The 21491-nt window shown below is 46.5% G+C and overlaps 1 protein-coding gene across 3 annotated transcripts in view; it reads left to right on the top strand.

Moving 5' to 3' along the window:
- LOC111157627 (BTB domain containing 11) overlaps window positions 1–21491 on the top strand; it is a 300226-nt gene that overhangs the window by 259768 nt on the left and 18967 nt on the right. For all 3 annotated transcript variants that reach the window (XM_022519208.1, XM_022519207.1, XM_022519209.1), the window contains 3 exons: window positions 1192–1370; window positions 15907–16012; window positions 20445–20547. In XM_022519208.1, the coding sequence (XP_022374916.1) occupies window positions 1192–1370; window positions 15907–16012; window positions 20445–20547 (388 nt within the window). The remainder of the gene's footprint in view (window positions 1–1191; window positions 1371–15906; window positions 16013–20444; window positions 20548–21491) is intronic.

Below are 21491 nucleotides of genomic sequence, written 5' to 3'. Positions count from 1 at the left end.
TCCGAATACAGATTGCCAGGCCCTACACCCAGAGGCTCTGCTGTCGAGGGTCTGGATGGATAAAGGCCGGAAATCTTTATGTTTAACAATCATCCCAGGTGGTTCCCAGTGGTTGGTGAATCACTGCCTTAGAGAACCAGGTCCATGGAAGCAGCGGCCAGGCGACCGGCCAGGAAGGCCTGAGCTCTGGGCGCAAAGGCCTGAGCTTTGGGAGAAAGCAAGGCAGGGGTGGCTCCTCCTGAGTGAGCTAGCTCGGATCCAGCCCCTCCGTGTGTCCAGGGACCGGGCCAGCCCTGCCCTCCCCGTCTGGGCCCAGCAGGGGCCTTCAACGGAACCAGTATGGCAGGTGGAGGTGTGCAGAGGGCCTGAGGAAAGCCCCACCACCACCCGCCGCCGTTCTGGATGTGGGCCTCTTCCTTAGAGTGACTGTTTAGTACATGGGACATGGATGCCACTGCCCTGAGAGCCTCTTTAGCAAGACGATGACGCTCTGGACTCCGAATGGCCCGCTCTTGAGAAGCAGTAGGGAGACGCGCTCTTCCTTGGTGCCCCGCAGCTGCCCGAGCGGTTTCCGTTCCAGGAGGGAGGCCTGATGAAGCACCCACAGATGGCAAAGCTGTTTCTCGTGCAGAGCAGCGGCAGGCAGGGGTATCCTCCCCGGTCTCTCTCTGACATCCCATGTCTGTCCTGGAGGGAGCAGTAGAGGGTCAAGTCCACCGATAAGTGTCACCAGCTCTGAGCTCATCTGGGCCCGATGTGCTGTCTCATCCTGGGCAAGACCCTCCCTCCCTGAGCTTCCGTTCCCCCGCCCCCCAGAAGGCAGAAGGGGTAGAGGTAGACGGAGTCAGGACCCAGAAGTAGGGAGAAGGTGTAAGCAGCACGTGACAAGTCCATGTTCTACATGACGGTTAGATCTGGTAAAATGCAGCTCCTAATACCATGGATGGCGTGTGCAGCTGGACACCCAGAGCTAAGGGACCTGAATTATGAGCTTCAATTTCAACATCCACAAGTCTTCAGGGAAAAAAGCAACACTGGCGCTGTTCACCCCACGTCGGGGTCTTGTCTTGGTCTTGTCGTTTGGTGCTGTCCTGGGAAAAGGCCCACTTGCAGATAAAAACACACCTTCTGTTGTGGTTGTTTTCTGTCTTGTCCTCTCCTCCCCTCCGTGCCCTCCCCTTCCCCTCCCAGGGGTCCCATGGACACTGCACACGTGGCTGGAGTCTTTGCGGATCGCCTTCCAGCAGCACCGCAGGCCTCTCATCCAGTGCCTGCTGAAGGAGTTCAAGACCATTCAGGAGGAAGAGTACACGGAGGAGCTCGTTACCCAAGGCCTGCCCCTGATGTTTGAGATCTTGAAAGCGAGCAAGGTAGGAGAAGGTTAATGCTCTTGCGGTCGGTCAGTGGCAGAGAACAAGGCGGGAGGTTCACGACCTCGCCAGTCCCTTGGCCTGGTCCTGCCCTTTGAGTAGGAATCCCGCGGTCATGGCCACTGGTGGCACGAGCACCCAGCTGCTCCAGCTACTTGTGCCGTCGTTTGGGCACACAGGACACAGTAGAGAGATACCTTCTAACTCAGGGAATTTACATGAAAGCTGGGTGCTTTCACATGTGGCCCAAGGCCATCTGAGTTTATGAAACAGTGTACAGTGGGTGGCACGGGCTCTGAGAGGTGTGAGTCGGTCAGGGAAGGTGTCAACGGAGGTGCAGAGACATCAGCAGGCCTGGACGGGCAGATGGGAATTCAACAGGAAGAGGGAAATGATACAGCTCCTTGGGTCAACGGGATACGGACCCTGCTGAGAATCCTGCAAAGCCAGGCCCTGGAGAAAGCTTTTCGGGTACAGAGGATCGGAAGAGTGTCACCCCTTCCTCAGGGGCCTCCTAATTCCTGCAACAGGGAAATGCTACAACCCCATTAAAACATCAGTCCAGCCCTTAGGCCATGATGAGATCAATTCTTAAAAATGTCTTTGGGGTCACTTGTTTGGCGCTACCACATAGATGTCTGGTCCTAGCCAGCAGGCCTGTGGGTTTACTGTGTGTGTCACTGGAGAGCTTTGAGGACAGATAGCAGAGATGGGCCCATCCCCTAGCCACCCACTGGGGTAGAGAGCCAAGAGCAGTGGGAGATTGTGACCGCTGCCCCACCACCGAGGCCACGGAAGCACCAGGCGTGGCCAGTCTGCCTGAGACACTCTGAAGAGTTTGTCAGTTTCCACACACCCTGGAGCTTCTGAGTAGGCCCCAAGGGCCTGTATAGCACAGCGGTTCAGAGCGTGGACTCTGGAGCCAGACTATGGGGATTCAAGCCTCGCTATGCTACTTCCCAGCCTTGTGACCCCACTCAAGTTACTTAGCTTCCAGCTGCCTCAGTGTCCCTCCCTGATAATAATATATTATTATTATATATTAATTATAATTAATAATAATTATTGTTATTATTAATTATTATTAAATAATAATGATTATATTAACCTTTTAGGGTGGTTGTGAAGATAACAAGAGTAAGCGCCCTTCAAACTGTCCCTGCAATTTAGCGCGGGCTTTGCAAGTGACTCTGCCATAAAGACAGCCTCACCAGAAGATGTGTCACTGTTTCCCAGAGGGAGCTCTGTAGACACCATCCCCTCAAAATATTTAACACCCCACTATAGCTCACGTACCAACCAGCCACAAATTCTGACCTGAGAACAGGCTAGACTCTTGGCCGTGAGCTCTTTCTGCAGGCTAACATTTGGTTACTCCAATTTCTCTCCTGCAGAGCCTCGAATACTCTAATTCACAAAGGCAATCGGGTGTTTCCCAAACTCATTTGACCTTGGAACCCTTTTATAATGAACTGTCTCAAGACACAAATGAGGATTTTTTTAAGCTAAAATATATATTTTATATTTACTATAGAAGATTATATATATTTATAAATGTCTTATTTATAGTAAATGTATACTTACTATAGAAAAATATACATATTATATATATTATGTATTTACTATATACTATGTAAGTATATTATAAGGATTAACTCAGTCTTCACAAACAACCTTGGAAGGAGGTAATGTTCTTATTTGCATTTAACAGGTGGGTAACTGAGGCACAGAGCAGGTGATCACTTGCCCAAGGTCACACAGTTAAGTGGCAGAGCTGGGCTTGAACCCAGGCAGCCTGGCTCTAGCACCAGCCTCTTACCCCTTTGCTCCGGAACACACTTTTTAGAACTCTGAGATTCCCTCTAAGACAGTGAGGCCCCTGAAGTCTCAGGAGGAATGGGTGTCTGAACCTAAAGGGCAGCATGGGTTCCCCTTGCCAGGCTGGGCCGACAGGCTGTCCAAAGAGTGAGAGGGGCACAGGGAGCTCCTTTCTCGGGATGGCAGCGTTGGCCCAGCAGCAAAGTGGCAGCAACGCGGCCCGTCTGCTCTTTGAGCCTCGGAGCACCTGGCCTGGGGTCCAGAGCAGCTCTCATGAGATATTCTCATCAGCAGCCTAGCCTCAGTCCGGAGTCTCAGGGCCCCCTGTGGGCGGGATTTGCACCTAATGGAAGCCCCACCAGGACCCAAAGTGGGAGCAGGAGTGCCAACCCTTTCATAACAAGCCACAGTGATTCCACAGAGAGCAAAACCTGGTGGAAGCATTCAAAACCAAACCTTCCCTGCCCCTCACTCTTCAGCCCTCCAACTTTGAATGAATGAATGAATGAATGAATGAATGAAGTGCACTTTCACCTTAGCAATTACCTAAGAAGCCACTTCAGTGGAAAACATTCCTAAATCTGTTCCCAGGGCTAGAGGTTTGGTTTTTTTTTTGTTTGTTTTGTTTTTCTTAAGATTTTTTTTTTTTAATTTGACAGAGACACAGCAAGAGAGGGAACACAAGCAGGGGGAGTGGGAGAGGGAGAAGCAGGCTTCCCACCAAGCAGAGAGCCTGATGTGAGGCTTGATCTCAGGACCCCAGGATCATGACCTGACCCAAAGGCAGATGCTTAACGACTGAGCCCCCTAGGCGCCCCAGAGTTAGAGGTTGTAACTTGTTTTTGGTTTCTTGGTCTTTGTTTGTTCCATTTTTAGGCTATAGTAGGAATTCCAGAAATTATTGAGGCATCCTGTATATTAAGTAAACCTAATCCATAGGTTTTAAAGTAAGTTAAAGTAAGTTGGAGTTTTGGAGTGTGACATACATACAGAAAAGTGCTCAGATCATAACTATAGATCCTAACAAGTTTTCACGTTAGTGAAATAGACCTGTGTGGTCAGCACCAAACCCAAGAAAGAGAACATTACTACACCCTAGCAGACCCCTTATGCCCCACTCAGCTACTACCCCCTAAAGGACAGCCGATGGCTGGGGCAGGTCTGTGAGGAAGAAGGGAGGAGCCTTTGCCAGGAGATGTGGACTAGAGCCTGCTCCCCATCAGCCATAGTGATCTTCAAGGGTGGAGGGACCCAGGGATGAGGCAGGAGCAACAAATTGTCAGGAGCAGGCCACTTGGTAAAGATGGCGCACTCAGAAGAGTTGGGTTTGCTCTTATAGGGGTTCAGTGGCAATCCCTACTGGTGAAGTGGGGTATTACACATTATGTATATTGGCAGTAGGAGGAAAGAGGTGATAGATTTCCCATGGCTACGGTGTGAAGCCAAGCATTCCCAGAGCATGAGTGATATCCTTACGGTCAAAAGAAGACTGGAGAAAGATGGGGGCAGAGAAATCCAAAGAGTTGAGATAGCTCTACAAAGCTTGCCCTCCCCTGCGTCCTATTGGAGGATGATGGTAGCCACACATCACACAACCAGCCGGCATTGTTCCTTCTCCTTCCATTAAAGGAGTCCTGTTCACATCAAGTCTGTTGTTCTGTGTGGACAGGTATCTGGTTTTATCAGATGGATAAGAAATAGTGGATAAGGAGATAGACATCCCAGAAATAAATTCACTTTCTGGTCAACTCACAGAAATACAGCTGTCCTATAAAGTAAAGCATATGCCTTCCCATCTTTGCCTTGTGCTCATTCGTACATTACTTGAAATCTGGTTGCAGGTGTGTGTATGTTGGGTTTTTTTTTTTTCCTCCCTCTTCTAAATTTTACCTTCAAAGGAATTCAGCGTCTCTAGATTTTCCAGGAACAGAAAAATACAGCCATTTCTTAATATACATCTGTTTAAAGAAAGTTCCTGGTCCATTTCCCCCACACATAACTCCCCAGGGCATTGATTCATTCCACAGTCACCAGGTCTGACTATGCCACAGTGGTGTTGGGACAGACACATTCTTTCTCCTCCTGGAGTTGCTCTGTCCAGGGGAGGGGCAGACACCTGATAAGCAAGGAGATGGGTCAGCAAAAGAGAGTGAGAGCTTGATACATGCTAGAAAAAAAAAAAAAAAACAGTTATACAGTGTCTGCTGGGGGGGTCGTCAGGCAAGGCATAATGTAGACAAGGCGTAAGGAAGGTCTCCCTGAGAAGGTAGCGTTTGGACAACCACCGAAGTGAGGAAAAAGCTCCAGCCATGCAGAGGTCTGGGGGGCAAAAGCATTCCAAGTGGGGAGCTGCGGCTCTTAACAGAAACGTGCTTGGTGTGTTGAGGTGACAGGAAAAAGAGCAAGGTGACTGAGGCAGGGGGACAAATAAGAATCAGAGGAAAAAATCAGATTGCATGGAGTCATTCTCCATGGTGAAAAGTGTGGTGTCCCTCTCCACACGCGGTGACTAGAACACCGCTGGAGGTTTTAGAGACAAGACCTTATCTGTGGGTTTTTTTTTTTCTTGTGATTTGTACACGGTTTTATTTTTTCTCAATTTTTAATTGAAACATCTTAGTTTTTTAAACTTTTGATTTTGAGATTATAGATTCACATGCAATTTATATACTACTATATAGCCTTTGCTCGGTTTCCCCTACTGGCAGTATCTTACTAGACTATGGTAAAAACCACAACCACAATATTGATGTGATACAGCCAACACGCAGAGAATTTCCATCCCCCCACAGGATTCCCTCATATTGTACTCTCAGCCAAACCCATTTCCCTTCAGCTGCCACCCCATTCTTACCCCCTGGCAACATCTAATCTGGTCTCCATTTCTCTAATTTTATTTCAAGGATGTAATTTCGGGGGCGCTGGGGTGGCGCGGTCAGTTAAGCATCTGACTCTTGGTGTTGGCTCAGGTCATAACCTCAGCGTCATGAGACTGAGCCCCACATCGGGCTCCACGCTCAGCCTGGAATTTGCTTGAGATTCCCTTTCCTTCTCCCACTGCTTCTCCTGGTCGTGCATTCTCTTTCTCTCTCTCTCAAATAAATAATTAAATCTTTAAAAAAAAAAAAAAAGAATGTAATTTCGGTGGAATCATATGGTATAGGACTTTTTAGAATGAGATTTTCTCACTCAACACAATTCTCGGAAGATTCTTTGGGTTGTTGGATGTATTCATAGTTTGTTTCTTGTCATTGCTGAGCAGTACCCCACAGCACAGACATACCACAGTTTGTGTGCCCACTCAACCACCAAAGGTCAAGGACAGCTGAATTGTTTCCAGTTTCAAGCTGTTACAAATATAGCTGTTCTAAACATTCGTGCACAAGGTTTCATCCGAATGTATGTCTTCCTCTCTCTGGGATAAACATCCAGGAGTGTGATCGCTGGGTTGTATGGCGCTAGCTGTGTGATTTGGGTTTTTTTGTTTGTTTTGTTTTGTTTTTAAAGATTTTGTTTATTTGACAGACAGAGATCACAAGTAAGCAGAGAGGCAGGCGGGCGGGGGAGGGGGGGGTTAGCAGGCCCCCTGCTGAGCAGAGAGCCCGATGTGGGGCTCGATCCCAGAACCCCGGGATCATGACCTGAGCCGAAGGCAGAGGCTTTAACCCACTGAGCCACCCAGGCACCCCTGTGTGATTCGTTTTTAAAGAAAGTGCTGAACTGTTTTGGAGAGTGGCTGTACCATTTGACATTCCCACCAGCAAAGTAGGAATGAGCCCATTTCTCTACATCCTCGCAGTTGTGGAGATTTTTTTATTTTTTTTTATTTATTTATTTTTTTATTTTCGCCATTCTGATGGATGCGCAAGTGACATCTCGTGGTTTTAATTTCCATTTCCCTAAATGGCTCGCGGTGTTGAACATATTTTCATGTGCTTATTTGCCATCTGTACATCCTCTTCCATGAAATGTCTCTTTGTGTCTTTGCCTGTGTTCTAATTAAGTGGTCTGCTTTTTAGCTGTTGATTTTGAGTGAGACAGATCTTTTGTCAGATAGGTGGTCTGCACCTATTTTCTCCCATTCGGTAGGTTTTTTGTTTTTTTTTTTAAATCCTTTCGACAGGGTCTTTCACAGAGCAAAAGCTTTTAATTTTGAGGAAATCTAATAGATCAGTGGTTTTTTTTTACGGAGATTATACTTTGGGCATCAAGTAATAGAACTCCTTGCCTTGCCCTAAATCATGAATATTTCCTCATATTTTTTCCTAGAAATTTTAGTTTTATGTTTTCTACTGAGTCATTTTGCATTCATTTTTGTATGAGGTGTGGGACTTCCATCAAGGTTTTTGGTTTTTGTGTGTTTTTGTTGGTTTGCCTATGGATGGTATCTTAGCTTCCCTTGTTGGACAGACTGTCTCTCCTTCACTGAATTACTTTTGCACGTTTGTCAAAAGCGAGTTGGGCATATTCATGTGGGTCTCTTTCTGGGGTCTCAACTCTGCTCTACTGATCTGTGTGTCTCTCCACCATTAACCATACCGTCCCTCCACCATTAACCATACCGTCTTGATTAGTGTAGCTGTAAAATAAATCTGGAAGTTAGGTAGACTTACTCTTTCCATTTTATTCTTCTTTTTTTTTAATTTTTTCTATTCTTCTTTTTAAAAATGATGTTAACCATGTTCTTTGGCTTTCCATATCAATTTTGGGGTGTTTTTTTTTTCAATTAAACTCTACCCTCGAAGTGTGGGTCCAGAATTCACGACCCGAAGATAAAAAGTCACATATTCTGTTGACTGAGCCAGCCAGGCGCCCCTCCATATAAATTTTAAACTTACTGTATCAAACAACAACCAAATCCTGCGGAAATTTGGATGGGCGTTGCGTTCAACCTCTAGGTCAATACAGTGAGAATTGACCTCCTTACTATATTAAATCTTTCAGTGTATGAATTGTATTTCTTCATGTACTTAGATTGTCTTTGATTTTTGAGATTTATTTATTTATTTGAGAGAGAGAGAGAGAGGGAGAGCAAGGAGAGGGGCAGAGGATGAGGCAGAATCCTAAAGCAGACTCCCTGCTGAGCGGGGAACCCAATGCAATGCTCCATCTCATGACCCTGAGACCATGACTTGAGCCGCTGTCAAGAGTCACCACTTAACTGACTGAGCCACCCAGGCGTCCCAATTGCCTTTGATCTCTTTCATCAATACTGTGGGGTTTGCAGCATACAAGTCCTGTTTTGTTAGATTTATCTAAACATATTTCTCCCTTTTTTGAGCAATTGTATATATTTTTATTTTTTGTCCATGTGTTCGTTGCTAGGACAAAGAAATACAATTGATTTCTCTATGTTTATCTCGTATTCTCCAACCTTGCTGGATTCGTTTATTCTAGGAATTTTTTTGTAGATCTGTTGGGATTTTCTACTTAGATAATCATGTCATCTGCAAATAAAGATAGTTGTATTTCTTCCTTTTCAATCTGACCCTGAAGATTTATTTGGGGGAGAGTTTTTTTCAACTATGAATTCAATTTCTTTAATAGCTATACAGCTATTCAGGTGATCTATTTAATATTGGATGTATTGGGGTACTTTTTGGGGGAGGAATTGGTTCATTTCATCTGCGTTGACAGATTTATGTGGGTAGAGTTGTTCGTCGTAATCCCCCTTCTTATCTTCTGATGTCTATAGTCTGTTGTGCTAGCCCTTGTTTCATTCCTGATTTTGTTAATATGTGTTCTTTTTTTTTCTTTTGACAGTCTTCCTAGAGGTGTGTTTATTTTATTCATCTTTTCAAAGAATTCACTCTGTGTTTCATTATTTTCTCTACTATTTTTCTGTTTTAACCTCCATCGATTGTTGCTCTTACCTTTATTATTTGCTTGCTTTGGGTTTATTTTGCTTTTCTTTTTCCAGGTTCTTGAGTAGGAACCTACAGATTTGAGACTTTTTCTCTTATATATACATTTTATACTGTATATATCCTTCTCCACACTGCTCTGGCTGTGTACCGTAAATTTTGATGTTATTTTCATTTTTTATTCAGTTCAGTATTATTTTTTATTTCCCCCTGGAACTTCTCTCTTTCTTTTTTTTTTTTTTTTTTGACTTACGGATTATTTAGCCATGTGTTGTTTAGTTTCCAAATGTTTGGAGATTTTCTTATTATCTGTTATTGATTTCTAGTTTGACTCCACTGGGGTCAGAGAGTACCTTCTGTATTACTTGATCATTTTAAGTTTTTGAGTTTGGCTTTATGGCCCTACATATGGTCTATCGTGATATCTTCCATGGACACTTGAAAACACTGTTTTCTGCTATGGTCAAGTGGAGTGTTCTGTAAGCTTCAGGAAGATTCTGTTGGTTGATGGTGATGTTGAGTCTTCGTAGCCTACAGATTCTCTCCCTGTGCTATCAGTTCAGATAGGGGTGTTGAAGTCTCCAACTATAATTGTGGATTTGTCTGTTTCTCCTATCAGTTCTCTCAGAATCACATAGAAGACACATATAAGCTCTATTTTTGGACACCTACACATTTAGGACTGCAATATCTTCTTGGTGAATTAACCCTTTTATCATTAAATAATGCTCCTCCCTGCTTCTGTTCATTTTCTTTGCTCTGAAATCCACTTTATCTGATATTAATATAGCCAGTCCTGCTTCTCTTTGATTAAGGATTACATAATTTTTTTTACCCTCTTACTTTCAACCTGCCTTTTTCATTATATTTAAAGTGATTTCTTCCCCTGGGGCTAATAATACATTATATGTTAATAAAAAACAAAAAATTTTTTAAAAAGTGATTTCTTGTAAACAACATATAGTTGAGCTCTTCATCCATTCTGCCAATCTCTGTCTTTTAATTGGTATATTTAGACCATTTGTATTTTTTGATATTTTAGGGCTTACGTCTGCCATCTTATTTTTTGTTTTCTGTTTGGTTTCTCTGCCTTAGGTTTTCTTTTCCCTGCCTTCCTATGGGCTACTTGAACATATTTTTTAATTCCATTTTAATTTGTCTGTAATTTTTTGATAGCTTTTGTATAGTTTCATATCGCTTTTCTAGTGGTTGCTTGCAGTATTCCATTATATATATGTAACAGCACATTCTACTGGTACCATCTTTTTACTAGTTCAAGTGAAATAAAGAACCTTGCCTCCATTTATGCCCATTTACCCTCCCCAACTTATGACATAATCGTCTTTAAATATTTCCTCTACCTGCATTTAGAGCCACATCAGACAGTGTTACAATTTTTGCATCAACCATCAAATGTAATTAGGAAACTCAAGAGGAGAAAGAAGGCCTATTAGCTTACCCATATTCTTGTTTACCATGTTCTTTCTTCCTTCCTGAGGTTCCAAGCTTACTGTTTTATCCCTTCCTTTCAATTTAGGGAAATTTCTTTAGCCATTCTTCTAGGGGAATTCTCCTGGTGACAAATTCTCTAAGTTTTCCTTCATCTGAGAATGTCTGATTTCCCTTTCATTATTAAAAGATACTGTCACGGGTTATTATTTGCTTAATATTTTCCTTTACATTAACTTATCATCTGTTAAATGCATTTAGAAAGGAAATGTTAAAGTACTACCATAAACAGAAAGTCTGCATCACTTGCTGTGAATAGAGGGGACATATCAAAATACACAAGTGACTATTTAAAAGCACTTTATTGTATGTTCGATTTCATTTTGTACACAATTCCAGTGACAGATGTGGGACTCTGGCTGACCTCAGGGAACTCTGGTGCCCCTCCCATCTCTTTGGTGCCCTTCCCATACCTTTTCCAGGTGTGTTTGAGCAGAGAGAGGCCCATTGCTCACAGGTCAGCCCAGCATATCCCACAAGGGAGGGCCCATCTAGGGACAAACCACTGTTGACAATGGACTGAGGCAGAGAACTCACTGCCATTGTCCCCCTGAAAGTAACAGTATTTCCAGCATCTCCTGATTTTGAGATGTGGCTTTTTTCACCTTTTAGCATTTCACAATTTGAAATGGGTCTTTGAAAACAGATGTGTATATTTAATGCAGTGAGGTCTTCTCTTTTTTTTTTTTTTCTCTCTCCCTAAAAGCTGCCATTAATTGTATGACATTTTAGAATCTAGAAAAAGAGAGATTGGTTTGAATTGTAGGAAATTGCTGTTCATTTGAGGGGTTACAAAAATGGTCAAATCTCGGCACTTTCCTTTGGTTCAGTCTAATGGTACGCTGTGATCTGATCCTTTTTAGTTCTCCTACCAACCTCAGCAAGCAGATATTTTTAATCCACTTTGGAAGAGGACGCCAAGACCCGGAAAAGCTGAGTAACTTTCCTAAGGTCACAGAGCTAGTGAACAAGGAGCCAGAATTGGGACCCAACCCCATCTGGCCCCACTGCCCCGTGTTTTTACCACTGTGTAGAACCCCTGCCTAATTCCCCTAAAAAGGCACTTGGGGATCAATCCCAGCATTCCTTTCTGAAGAAAAGAAAATGTTTTGGTGTCTTCTTAGGAGAGAAATGAGGGTCTGAGGAAGAGAGGAAAGATGTCATCCCCAAATTCACAGGTGCCCCTCTAAGGCATTGCCTTCCAACCGTGGCAATAAGAACTTCACTTCACTCCCCTTTCATTCTATGGAGCCACACAGTTCTGAGTCCTCAAGTCTGAAGTTCACACCATGTGCACACCCAGCATTTTCCATGAGAGATCTGAATGGCTGGTACCTAGCAGCATACCAGTAACCACCGCTAAGCAGGTGCCATGTACTCAGCTTAGCCAGACTCCTACCCATCCCCAGTCCACGCCTTCACCTAAAAGTACTTCTCTTAAATGTACAACTCAGAGGAGAGTATAAGTATCTTCCCAGCACAACTACCCCACCTATCCACACCTCCGTTCTGCTGCCTTCCAGTTGGAGGCCAGAGTTAACCAAACCCAACAGATACCCCAAACTGACCATCTAACCCAGCAGGTCTCTCCCCACTGGAGCTATTAACTGATACTAATTACAGCACCCCTTCTTGCTCGGAGGAGCCCTCCTGGAGTTGTGATTCATTTGGGTGCTGGGGAACTAGAGGGAATGAGACCAACAACCCCTCTATCTGGAGGAAAGGTACAGGAAAGGGCACAGAGCAGACACCTCAACAAACCCAGAGGAAGTCAAGGATGGAGTGGGGAGTTTTCTCTTGGGGGAGGCTGGTGTCTGAAAGAAAGGCGGCCTGAAAGCCTTGAGAAAGATAGCATTTTGGGTCCTGACCTTGGGAGCATCACCATCAACCTTCACATGGTGTCCAGCGCTTAGCAGATGCCCAGTAAATAGTGGAAGAAAGAATTACCGCGTGAATGGCTACATTGCTTAGCACATGGCGTGATGTTCACATTCATGAGAACTTTAAGGGATACGTGACTAAAGCCCAGGGAATGGCCAGTGTCCACTTTGACCCTTGACTCTTCCTCTTTCCCTTTCTCCTGAACTTCTAATACTTTCATCATAATCATCCTGTTTCCTCAGGGGGTAGGGGGATTTTTTTTGGCCAATAATAGACTTCATTTTTTAGAATGGCTTTAGCTTTACAGAAAAATTGAAAAGACAGCACAGGGTTCCCCACACAACCCCTCACCCACATTCCCTTATTATTAACATCTTACAGTGGCATGGTACATTTGTTTTAATGAATGAGCCAACATTGAGACATTATATAATGTCTCAATAAAGTATATTCCATACTTTATTCCTATTTCCTTAGTATTTGTCTAATGTCTTCTCCTGCTCCAGGATCCCATCCAAGAGGGGGTATAGCTCAGGGGTAGAGCATTTGACTGCAGGATCCCATCCAGAGCACCACATTACTTCTCTTGGCCAAGATCACTTCTCAGACTCGTTTTTTGGTGACCTTGACAAATGTTGAGGAGTCCTAATCAAATATACCATAAAGGATGCCCTCTCATGGAAGAGGGGATGTTTTTCTTGCTGTTAGACTGGGGTTGTGGGTTTAGAGCAGAGGACTACAGAGGTCAAGTGCCATTGCCACCACATCAAGGGCACACACTCTCAACCTGAGTGTTCACTGCCAACGTTGACCTGGATCACCTGGCTGAGGTAGGCACCTGTCAAGTTGCTCACCTGCAGATTTGACTCTTTTCCCCTTTTCCCACCTGTTCTCCTTGGAGTGGAGTCCGTGTGTGCAGCCCTCCCCTAGGAGTGGGCACAGATGCTCCTCCCAGGTAACTTGTCCCTATTTGAGGCTTGTCCCCTTGGACCAGACATGGCCAGCCCTTCCCTTTACTTTCTCGGATAACACAACACACACTGAAGTTAGACCACCACCACCACCACCAATCAATCAATGAGCCACCAAAGAAGAACACCGGCTGCTCAGGCCTATGCCACAGGCCACCAAGTCCAGGAAGTACATCTTCCTTCATTCCGTTACCTGAGGTGGTTAGACACTTGCTTGTTTTTCTGTGGTTTCCACGGAAACCAGACACAGTATCTCGCTTCTCTCCCTGCTTAGGGTCTCACGGAGACCTGAAGTCAAGGTGTCCACAGGGCTGTGTTCCTTTCCAGAAGCTGCAGGGAAGAATGCACCTGCAAGCTCATTTAGGTTTGGGTAGAATTGACTTCCTGGTGGTTGTAAGACTAAGGCCCCACTTCCTTGCTACCTGCCACTGGGGGTCCCATTTCTCTCGCAGAGTTGTTGCCCGCACTCCCCCACTCAAGCTTGCCATGGGGGTCCCTTCCATCTGGAAACCAGTGACAGCACATCAAGTCCTTCTCAGGCTTCAAATCCCTTGACTTCCTCTTCTCCCCCATCCCTTCTGAATCCTCTTCTGCCTCTAATTTTAAGGGCTCCTTGTGATTGCAGTGGGCCTGCCCAGATAATCCAGAATAATATACTTACTTTAAGGTCAATTTAAACCTTAGTTAGTAACGTTAATTACCCTCATGGAGCCCCTTTTGCCCTGTAATGGAACATATTTGCAGGTGTGCTATCTCACAGTATTCTCAGTGCCAGGGATTCAGGGACTACAGTCTCTAGGGGGCCATAGTTGTGCCCAGCGCACGGCAGTTCTCAAACCTTAGTGTGCCTGGGAATTATGGGCAGAGCTCGGTATCATGGATCCTGACTCAGTGGGCCTGGGGTGCTCATCTGCCTTTCTGACAGGCTCCCAGTCCTCTTCGCTGCTGGTGGTCTCTGGAACCCATCTTGAGGCACAGGCTTTAGACCAGGGGAAGCAAATGTACAGCTGTAGCTCAGGTCAAACCCAAGAGAGCCCCAGAATCACCAGGACACTTGTTCAAATCAAGATTGCTGGGCCCTGCCCCCAGTGTTTCTCAGTCAGAAGGTCTGGAATGGGACCAGAGAATCTGCATTTCCAACGACTCCAGGCGATGCTGATGCTGCTGGTCCGGGGACCACACTTTGAGAAACACCACAGGAAGCCATGAGACAGGCGATCGCTTTGTGGATGTTGAGAGGAACGTTTAACACCTTTTGGTCCTAAGACATCATCTTTGAAAGCAGAATTCCTTTGTCCGATATTGATTGCATCCCTGTAGGCACCTGTGTGGATCACGCCCCAGGCATCGTGGTGTCTTTAATCAAACGGTCGATTCTCTTTTCATGTGTCGAGCTGTATCCTTCTGCTTCGGGAGCACGATGAAACAGATTCAAGAATATCTCAAACCACGGACGTCATCAGTTGCCCCAAACCCATCTTTTAAAAAAAAATAATAATAATAATATTTATTGTGCGTGGTCGTAGAAAATGCAGATAAAACTGAAAAGGGAAAACATCATGAGCCCACCCAAAGGGGGCAACCCTACTCTTCCAGATGTTTTCTGTACCTGTCAATCTGAGTATATATGTGTAGAGGGTTTTATTTCCAAAAATACACGGTACACACTGTGTTGTAACCTACTTTCCTTAATATATTGTAAATGCCTTTCTACCTCACCCCCATTTTCATCCCCTGGCTTCAACCCCCTTCACCCAGTAAAAAGCATCAGATGCCGTGATTCGTGGCTTCCCTCCCACGCACCTGCAGATGAAGGCAGATTAATGATCAGCAGCGGGGCCCAGCGGGGAGAGGCGAAAACACGAAGGACACAGGGCAATGAGAAACAGGCTCCTTTGTCCCTGGGCGATCAGAGGCAGCTGTCGCTCTGTACCACAGGACTTGTTTCCCCCCTTTATTTGGAGCAAGTGATTCAGCTGAGCGTTCCTGGATCCGGATATGCCTCAGCACCAAAATCACATTCCTAAGAAAGCTGAATCAGGAGCATTTGTGTCTGGGTATCGGAGAGCAGTCATGGGATCACAAGGGCTTCCTGCTGCTGCTTTCAGGATAATTTGCTGCTTCTAGCATTACGGAGTATTGATCAAGGTGTGTTTGGGGTAAAAACTTATTTTCCACTCTGAGAGCTGTGAAACTTGCTTTCCGATGGGTGGTAACTGACTGGAGCGAGGGAGAAGGATTTAATTACACATTAAGCTCTCGCCAGTGAACAGACCAGAAACAGACAACAGACCAACACAGTGAGCAAATGCAGGGCCTGCTGGGCACACTGAGTGTGTGAGGCCTGGTGGAGGGGGTAAAGGGGAGGTGGGGGGCCTTGGAACCTGCCAGAAGTTTCGGGTCCCTCTCGCCTGGGAAGCAGGCATTCCTGCTGACAGCTTGGATGAGGCCGTGCAGGGCCCAGCAGCGTGAACTTTTCTTTCTTTTCTGCAGAACGAGGTCATCAGCCAGCAGCTCTGCGTCATCTTCACCCACTGCTACGGGCCCTACCCCATCCCCAAGCTCACGGAGATCAAGCGCAAGCAGACCTCACGCCTGGGTGAGTGGCATTGTGTTTGGAGGCCACAGAGGTAGCCAAGTCCCCTAGAGAATCTTAGGCAGTGCTGGAGGGCACGGAGGACAGATACAGGAGTCAGGCAGGTAGAGATCGTGGTACCAGTGATCACAGGATAGCGGAGACTGCACCTTGGAAATGTGGACAAGGAGACTGGCCAATACCTCATCCCTCTAACTGAAGGACTTCGTCCCACAGAGACAGACAGACAGACCCAGGGCCCGTGCACTTCCTGCACAGGTGGTTTCCCCATTCTGAAGGAAAGCTGAGCTGTGCGGGCAGCCCTCCCCCTACCCCCGTCCCCACTCTCACCTCTAAGAAGTCCCCATTCCTCCCTGAGGAGGAACAAGCAGGGGACAGTGACAAGCCAGCAGTGTTCCTCTAATGAAGTCCCTCTGCAAGGACCGAGGAGGAGAGGAAACAAGTGCTCCCATACACACACACGCACACACACACACGGAATGTACTCGAGCTGAGGAGACTGATCACTCTGAGATCCCATCCAAGTAGCAGTAATCCCTGTTTGTTCTGCTTGGACATGGCATGGGGCTGGCCCCAGCCTAGCAGTCCCAGCTTCTGGAATTTTCCAGAAGAACCCTTTCATCGGGCACTGATTTCATTCAGAGGATCCTGGGGCTACCATTAGCTGGCTGATCGGTCTGAAATAAAAAAAGCAAAGCAATGCTTGGCTGCCTTGAAGCCTGATACACGAGGCTTCTGCTGCAAGGGCCTTTCTCCTTGCTGCTTGGGAAATGATAAAATATGAAAGATAAAGAATGCCTTTTCCAGTGAAGGTTGGGGACTTTCCTACTTCCTGTGAACTTTTCCTGTAAAGACTGGGAAGCCTTTGAGAGATGGGAGCATCTGAAAATGCGATTCTTCAACAAAACCATTACGTTTGGAACAGGTGTGCTAGTTAAAATTAGTGAAAAGTCCTGAAGAACTTGCTAATGTAAATGATACCACTTTTTGCTAAAACAAAAAAGTTAGTAACCAAGTCAAATCTTGTCTGTTTTCCTTTATGCCCGTTGGGTACAATGTACCAAAACCACGAATATTTCTACCTTATAGAAAGCAGGTGTTAATTAAAATGTTATCAGGGCAACGCATTGCAAAGACCAATCATATTAACAGACTTCAGAGACTGACATTTCGTTACGCTCCCAGGCCGTAGCAATCCTGTCTGACATCTCGGTGCCTTTACAAGATACCCTCATTAGAGCCAGCATTTGCAAGGGCCGTTCAATGACACAGCATAAAATCTGCTTTCCTGTAGTTATAGGCGAGGAGGGAACTTTTTTCCTCCTGAATTTGCTGACTTTCCTTCACCCACAATTAAAAGGGCCTCGTTTTCAAGCCAAGCACTAGAATTTCAGGGGTTAACACTGAGAGAAGACAGGCAGGTCTGAGAGGCTCAAAGCTCACCGTGTAGGAGAAAAAGGGCAGAATAAAATTATGAGTAAGTGCACGATGGAAAACGTAGGGCTTCCATCTTCAGTAGAGCATTTCCAGCTAGGATGACTGAAAGTCGCCAAACAGTTGCCCTTTAGGGACCTGCTTTAAAGGCTAGATAGTTGTGATTCATGACTAGGGTCCCAGACTGGAATTTCTGAAGAGCCAGGAGGCCATATAAGTGAATGAAATGGGTTCCCTGTAAGACAGTAGGGAGTGGTGGGGATTGTAGCCCACTGATGCCTGACTTTTCTGTGACTGCGTTGTCCTCTTGCCCTCCCAGTGAATTCTGGGAGAGAATGGTTAAAAGAACCACAGGTAGGACACATGAGTAATTTGGGAAACAGGAGTGGGGGCTGGTTGGAGGTGGGCAGTGGGAGTGAGAGGGGGTGGTTGCTCAGAAGGAGAACGTCACTCCAAACTTTTAGTGTTTAAAGCAAGTGGAGAAGTGAATTTTAGTCAACTCCGAGGACGTCTCTGGTGGCCTCTTTTCTCTTCATCTGGGTTGTTCAGAAGTGTGTGAGTTTTTTAATAAAATACCTAATGACAGTGGGATTATAAGTGATTTTGACTGTTTTATGCTTTTTTTGATACGTTCTAAGTTTAAAGTTTTTTTAATGGGAAGAAGTGAGGTAGCTATATGTAGCGACAGAAATATGAATGGAGGGCCACCTTTTGGGGCCACAGGGAGGCTGAGGGGCCACCTCATCTTCGAAGGCTGGAAGAGGAGGGTCAGCCAGGAATCCAAATTCTGGATCTAAGTTACAGCAGGGTCTGGGCAAAGTGGGGCCAGGCCAGGGGTCCAAGGTACTACTGTAGGGGGGGGGAGACAATGACTGGCATCATGGCCCCCAGGAATGCAGGGGACTGGTCTAAACCCTCAGCCTAAACCCAGCCAAAGGAAGCAGCAGGAGTTTCATTTCAGGATAGCGCTTTAAGCCCTAGAGAAGAGCCCAGCAACAAGTAGGTCCTCCGACTAAGAAGAGGCCTGATGTCCTTCACAGGCTCCCAGAACCAGACTGTGGAACAAGGGTCATGAGTACTGTGTGTCCACCATGTTGCTATGTACTTTGCAGAAGTTCGGATGTAGATGTACAATGGGTATTACCATTCCCATTACACAGAAGGGGAGGCAGAGGCTCAGAAAGGTTAAATAACTTGCCCAAGGTCACACAGCTGAGATTTCTGGCTTCAGAACCCACCCCAGGGGGCATACAGGCGCTGTGAGAGCACAGGTGGGGCATGCTTGGTCCATCTGGGGTGGGGGTGGGGGATCAGGCAAGGCTTACTAATGGAAGGTGTCTGCACTGCTGCTTGAAGACCACATGGGGTGAACGGGGTTTGGAAGGGGATGGAAGAGTGTTCTGAGTAGAAGGGACAGCAGGGGAAGGGCCAGAGGGGAGAGTGTTTAGCATTAGTGTGGCTCAGCATGCATGCTGGTTGACGGGGATGTGACTGGGGGAGAGGCCAGAGAAGGCAACAGAAGCCCCATCACCAGGAGCCTCGTTAGGAAGTTGGGACTTTCTCCTGGGAGCTCTGGGGAGCTATGGAAAGGTTTAGAGCAGAGGAGGGGTGTGATCAGATCTGCCTTTAGGAAGGATGCCTGTGGTGAGGTAGACCATCGGGTTGAGGGGCCGAGAGCAGAGGCAGGGACCAACAGAGGCTCCCACCGGTCCCCAGACAAGAGACCGTGTGGCCCTGGGGGAGCTGCGGCATTGGGGGTGGAGAGAAATAGGGGAATCAAGAAACACTTAGGAGGAAGAGAAGCCAGTGTTTGTGATAGGCTCTGGCTAAGCCCAGGAGAGGAAGGTGTCCTGTTGCCTTCGAATCCCTGGCTTGGGCGGTAGGTAGATGGTGGTGCCGTTCACGGGACCAGAGGCACCGGGCAAGGCACATTTTGCAGAAAGAATCTTCTTCCTATGAGCTGAGAACGCAGCACATCCTCAGACTCAGAACTTGGATGCAGAAACCCCCAGAAAAGTCATCTTCCATTTAGAGTCCTCTAAAGGTCCTCCCTGGGGCAGCGCAGCCCAGGTGGGCTCAGGGTGGGTGACCTAAGAGGAAGCCCCACCAGCGGTTAGACCCACCTTGCCCTTGAACCTGGGTCCAGACTGACTTAGGACCTGAGCAGGCCGCACCCAGTCAGGGTTAGGGGTGTTAGTGGATGTCCCCAAGCAGCAGAAGCCCCGAGGAGAGGACAGACTGGCACCTTCAGGAGCTGTGGGTCTCCGTGGCTCAAATGACAGGCAGATCGGGGCAGAGTGGGGAGGGCGGGAGGAATCCTAGTGCTGAACAAGGCGGGCGCTCCAATTTGAATGCCCAAGTTCAAATCCTGGCTCCTCCACCTGTCACTCACTTGGACGTCTGTGTGCCTGCTTCCCCAGCTACACAAGGACAAGGGTCCCTATCTCCCGGGACCGAGTGCATTGGTGCATGTACCTGCCAGCTTGCACAGTGCCTGGCACGTCCTAAGGGCTCAGTAAGCACCGGCTCTACCTTCTTTGTTATTGTGGGAGATGAGAGCCAGGAACTGGTTCACGTGCCTCTGACTCTGGCAGAGAAGGGCTTGGATTTCGAATCACCTGGAAAACCCCTTTTCCATCAGGCAGGGAGGGTGCTGAGCCCTAGAAGGAGGAGCAAAGGTGGGGGGTGGCATTCTTAACAGGCAAGGTGGGCATACTTTTCACATCTGGAAGTCACCTGCATTAGGCTGGGAGTGAGTCTCCTCTGAGGAAATACTACTTTTAATCACAAATCAGCTATGATTTCCTATGCAAGACTGAATTTCAGTAATTTGAGTGTTCCTGTGATTGTTTCTGTCTGTCCCCTTTTGGGTCACTGTCTTGCCAATGAATATCCTATCCCCATGGTTTCCCTGTTAGCTCTTCTTGGCACTTTCCAGAAGAGGAATGCAAATGTCACCCTTCTTTCACTAAAGCTACCCTTTTCCCCCTTCCTGTTCTAGACCCTCATTTTCTGAACAATAAAGAAATGTCCGATGTTACCTTTCTGGTAGAAGGAAGACCATTCTATGCTCATAAAGTGTTGTTATTCACAGCCTCTCCCAGGTACGTACAGTCAGCTTCAAAAGCAGCTGAATTAGGAGTGTGGCCATTGCTGTTACCGTTCTCTGAAATTCAGTTTTGGTGGTACTTTCCCTGGATGGGAAGATGATCTTTTCCAAACCAAGAGTTCAAGAGCAGAGGGCACTCGTGCACCCGTGCTCACAGCAACATCCTTCGCAGTGGCCAAAGGTAGAAGCCACCCGAATGTCCATCAGTAGATGAATGGATACACAAAGTGTGGGATATACGTATTTTATTTAGCCTTAAAAAGGAAGGCAGTTTTGACAAATGCTACAATGTGATGAACTTTGGGGACATTATGCAAAGAAATAAGCCAGTCATGAAAAGATAAATATTGTAGGATTCCATTTACAGGTAGTACCTAGAGTGGCCCGCTTCACAGGGACCAAAAGTGGGATGCTGGAGGCCCGGGGCTGGGGGCTGGGAGCAGGGAAGGAAGGGGGAGTTGTTGTTTAATGGGTACACAGTAGGTTCTGGAGATTGGTTGCACAACAGAGTGAATATACTTAACATTTCTGTATGCTTTAAATGGTTAAGATGGTCATTTTTCTTTTTTTTTAAGATTTTATTTATTTATTGGATAGACAGAGATCACAAGTAGGCAGAGAGGCAGGCAGAGAGAGAGGAAGAAGCAGGCTCCCGGCTGAGCAGAGAGCCCGATGCGGGGCTCGATCCCAGGACCCTGGGATCATGACGTGAGCCGAAGGCAGAGGCTTTAACCCACTGAGCCACCCAGGTGCCCCGATGGTCATTTTTCTATTATGTGTTTTTTACCATGATTTTTAAAGTACAGAGCAGGCACTAGCATAAATAGCAGCACCTTTGTGTGACTCAGGCAAGGGCATCTGTTCTTCTGGGCACAGAGCTTTGGAACAGAGTGTGGATTGGATTTTAGCTTCCCCGGCCCAGTGTCCTCACACGGTTCC

Source organism: Enhydra lutris, unplaced genomic scaffold (assembly GCF_002288905.1).
Source record: "Enhydra lutris kenyoni isolate GAN:26980312 unplaced genomic scaffold, ASM228890v2 scaffoldscaffold55, whole genome shotgun sequence".
Lineage (NCBI taxonomy): Eukaryota > Metazoa > Chordata > Mammalia > Carnivora > Mustelidae > Enhydra > Enhydra lutris.
The sequence above is the reverse complement of the archived record's forward strand: the minus strand, read 5'-3'. Positions and strand labels throughout refer to the sequence as shown.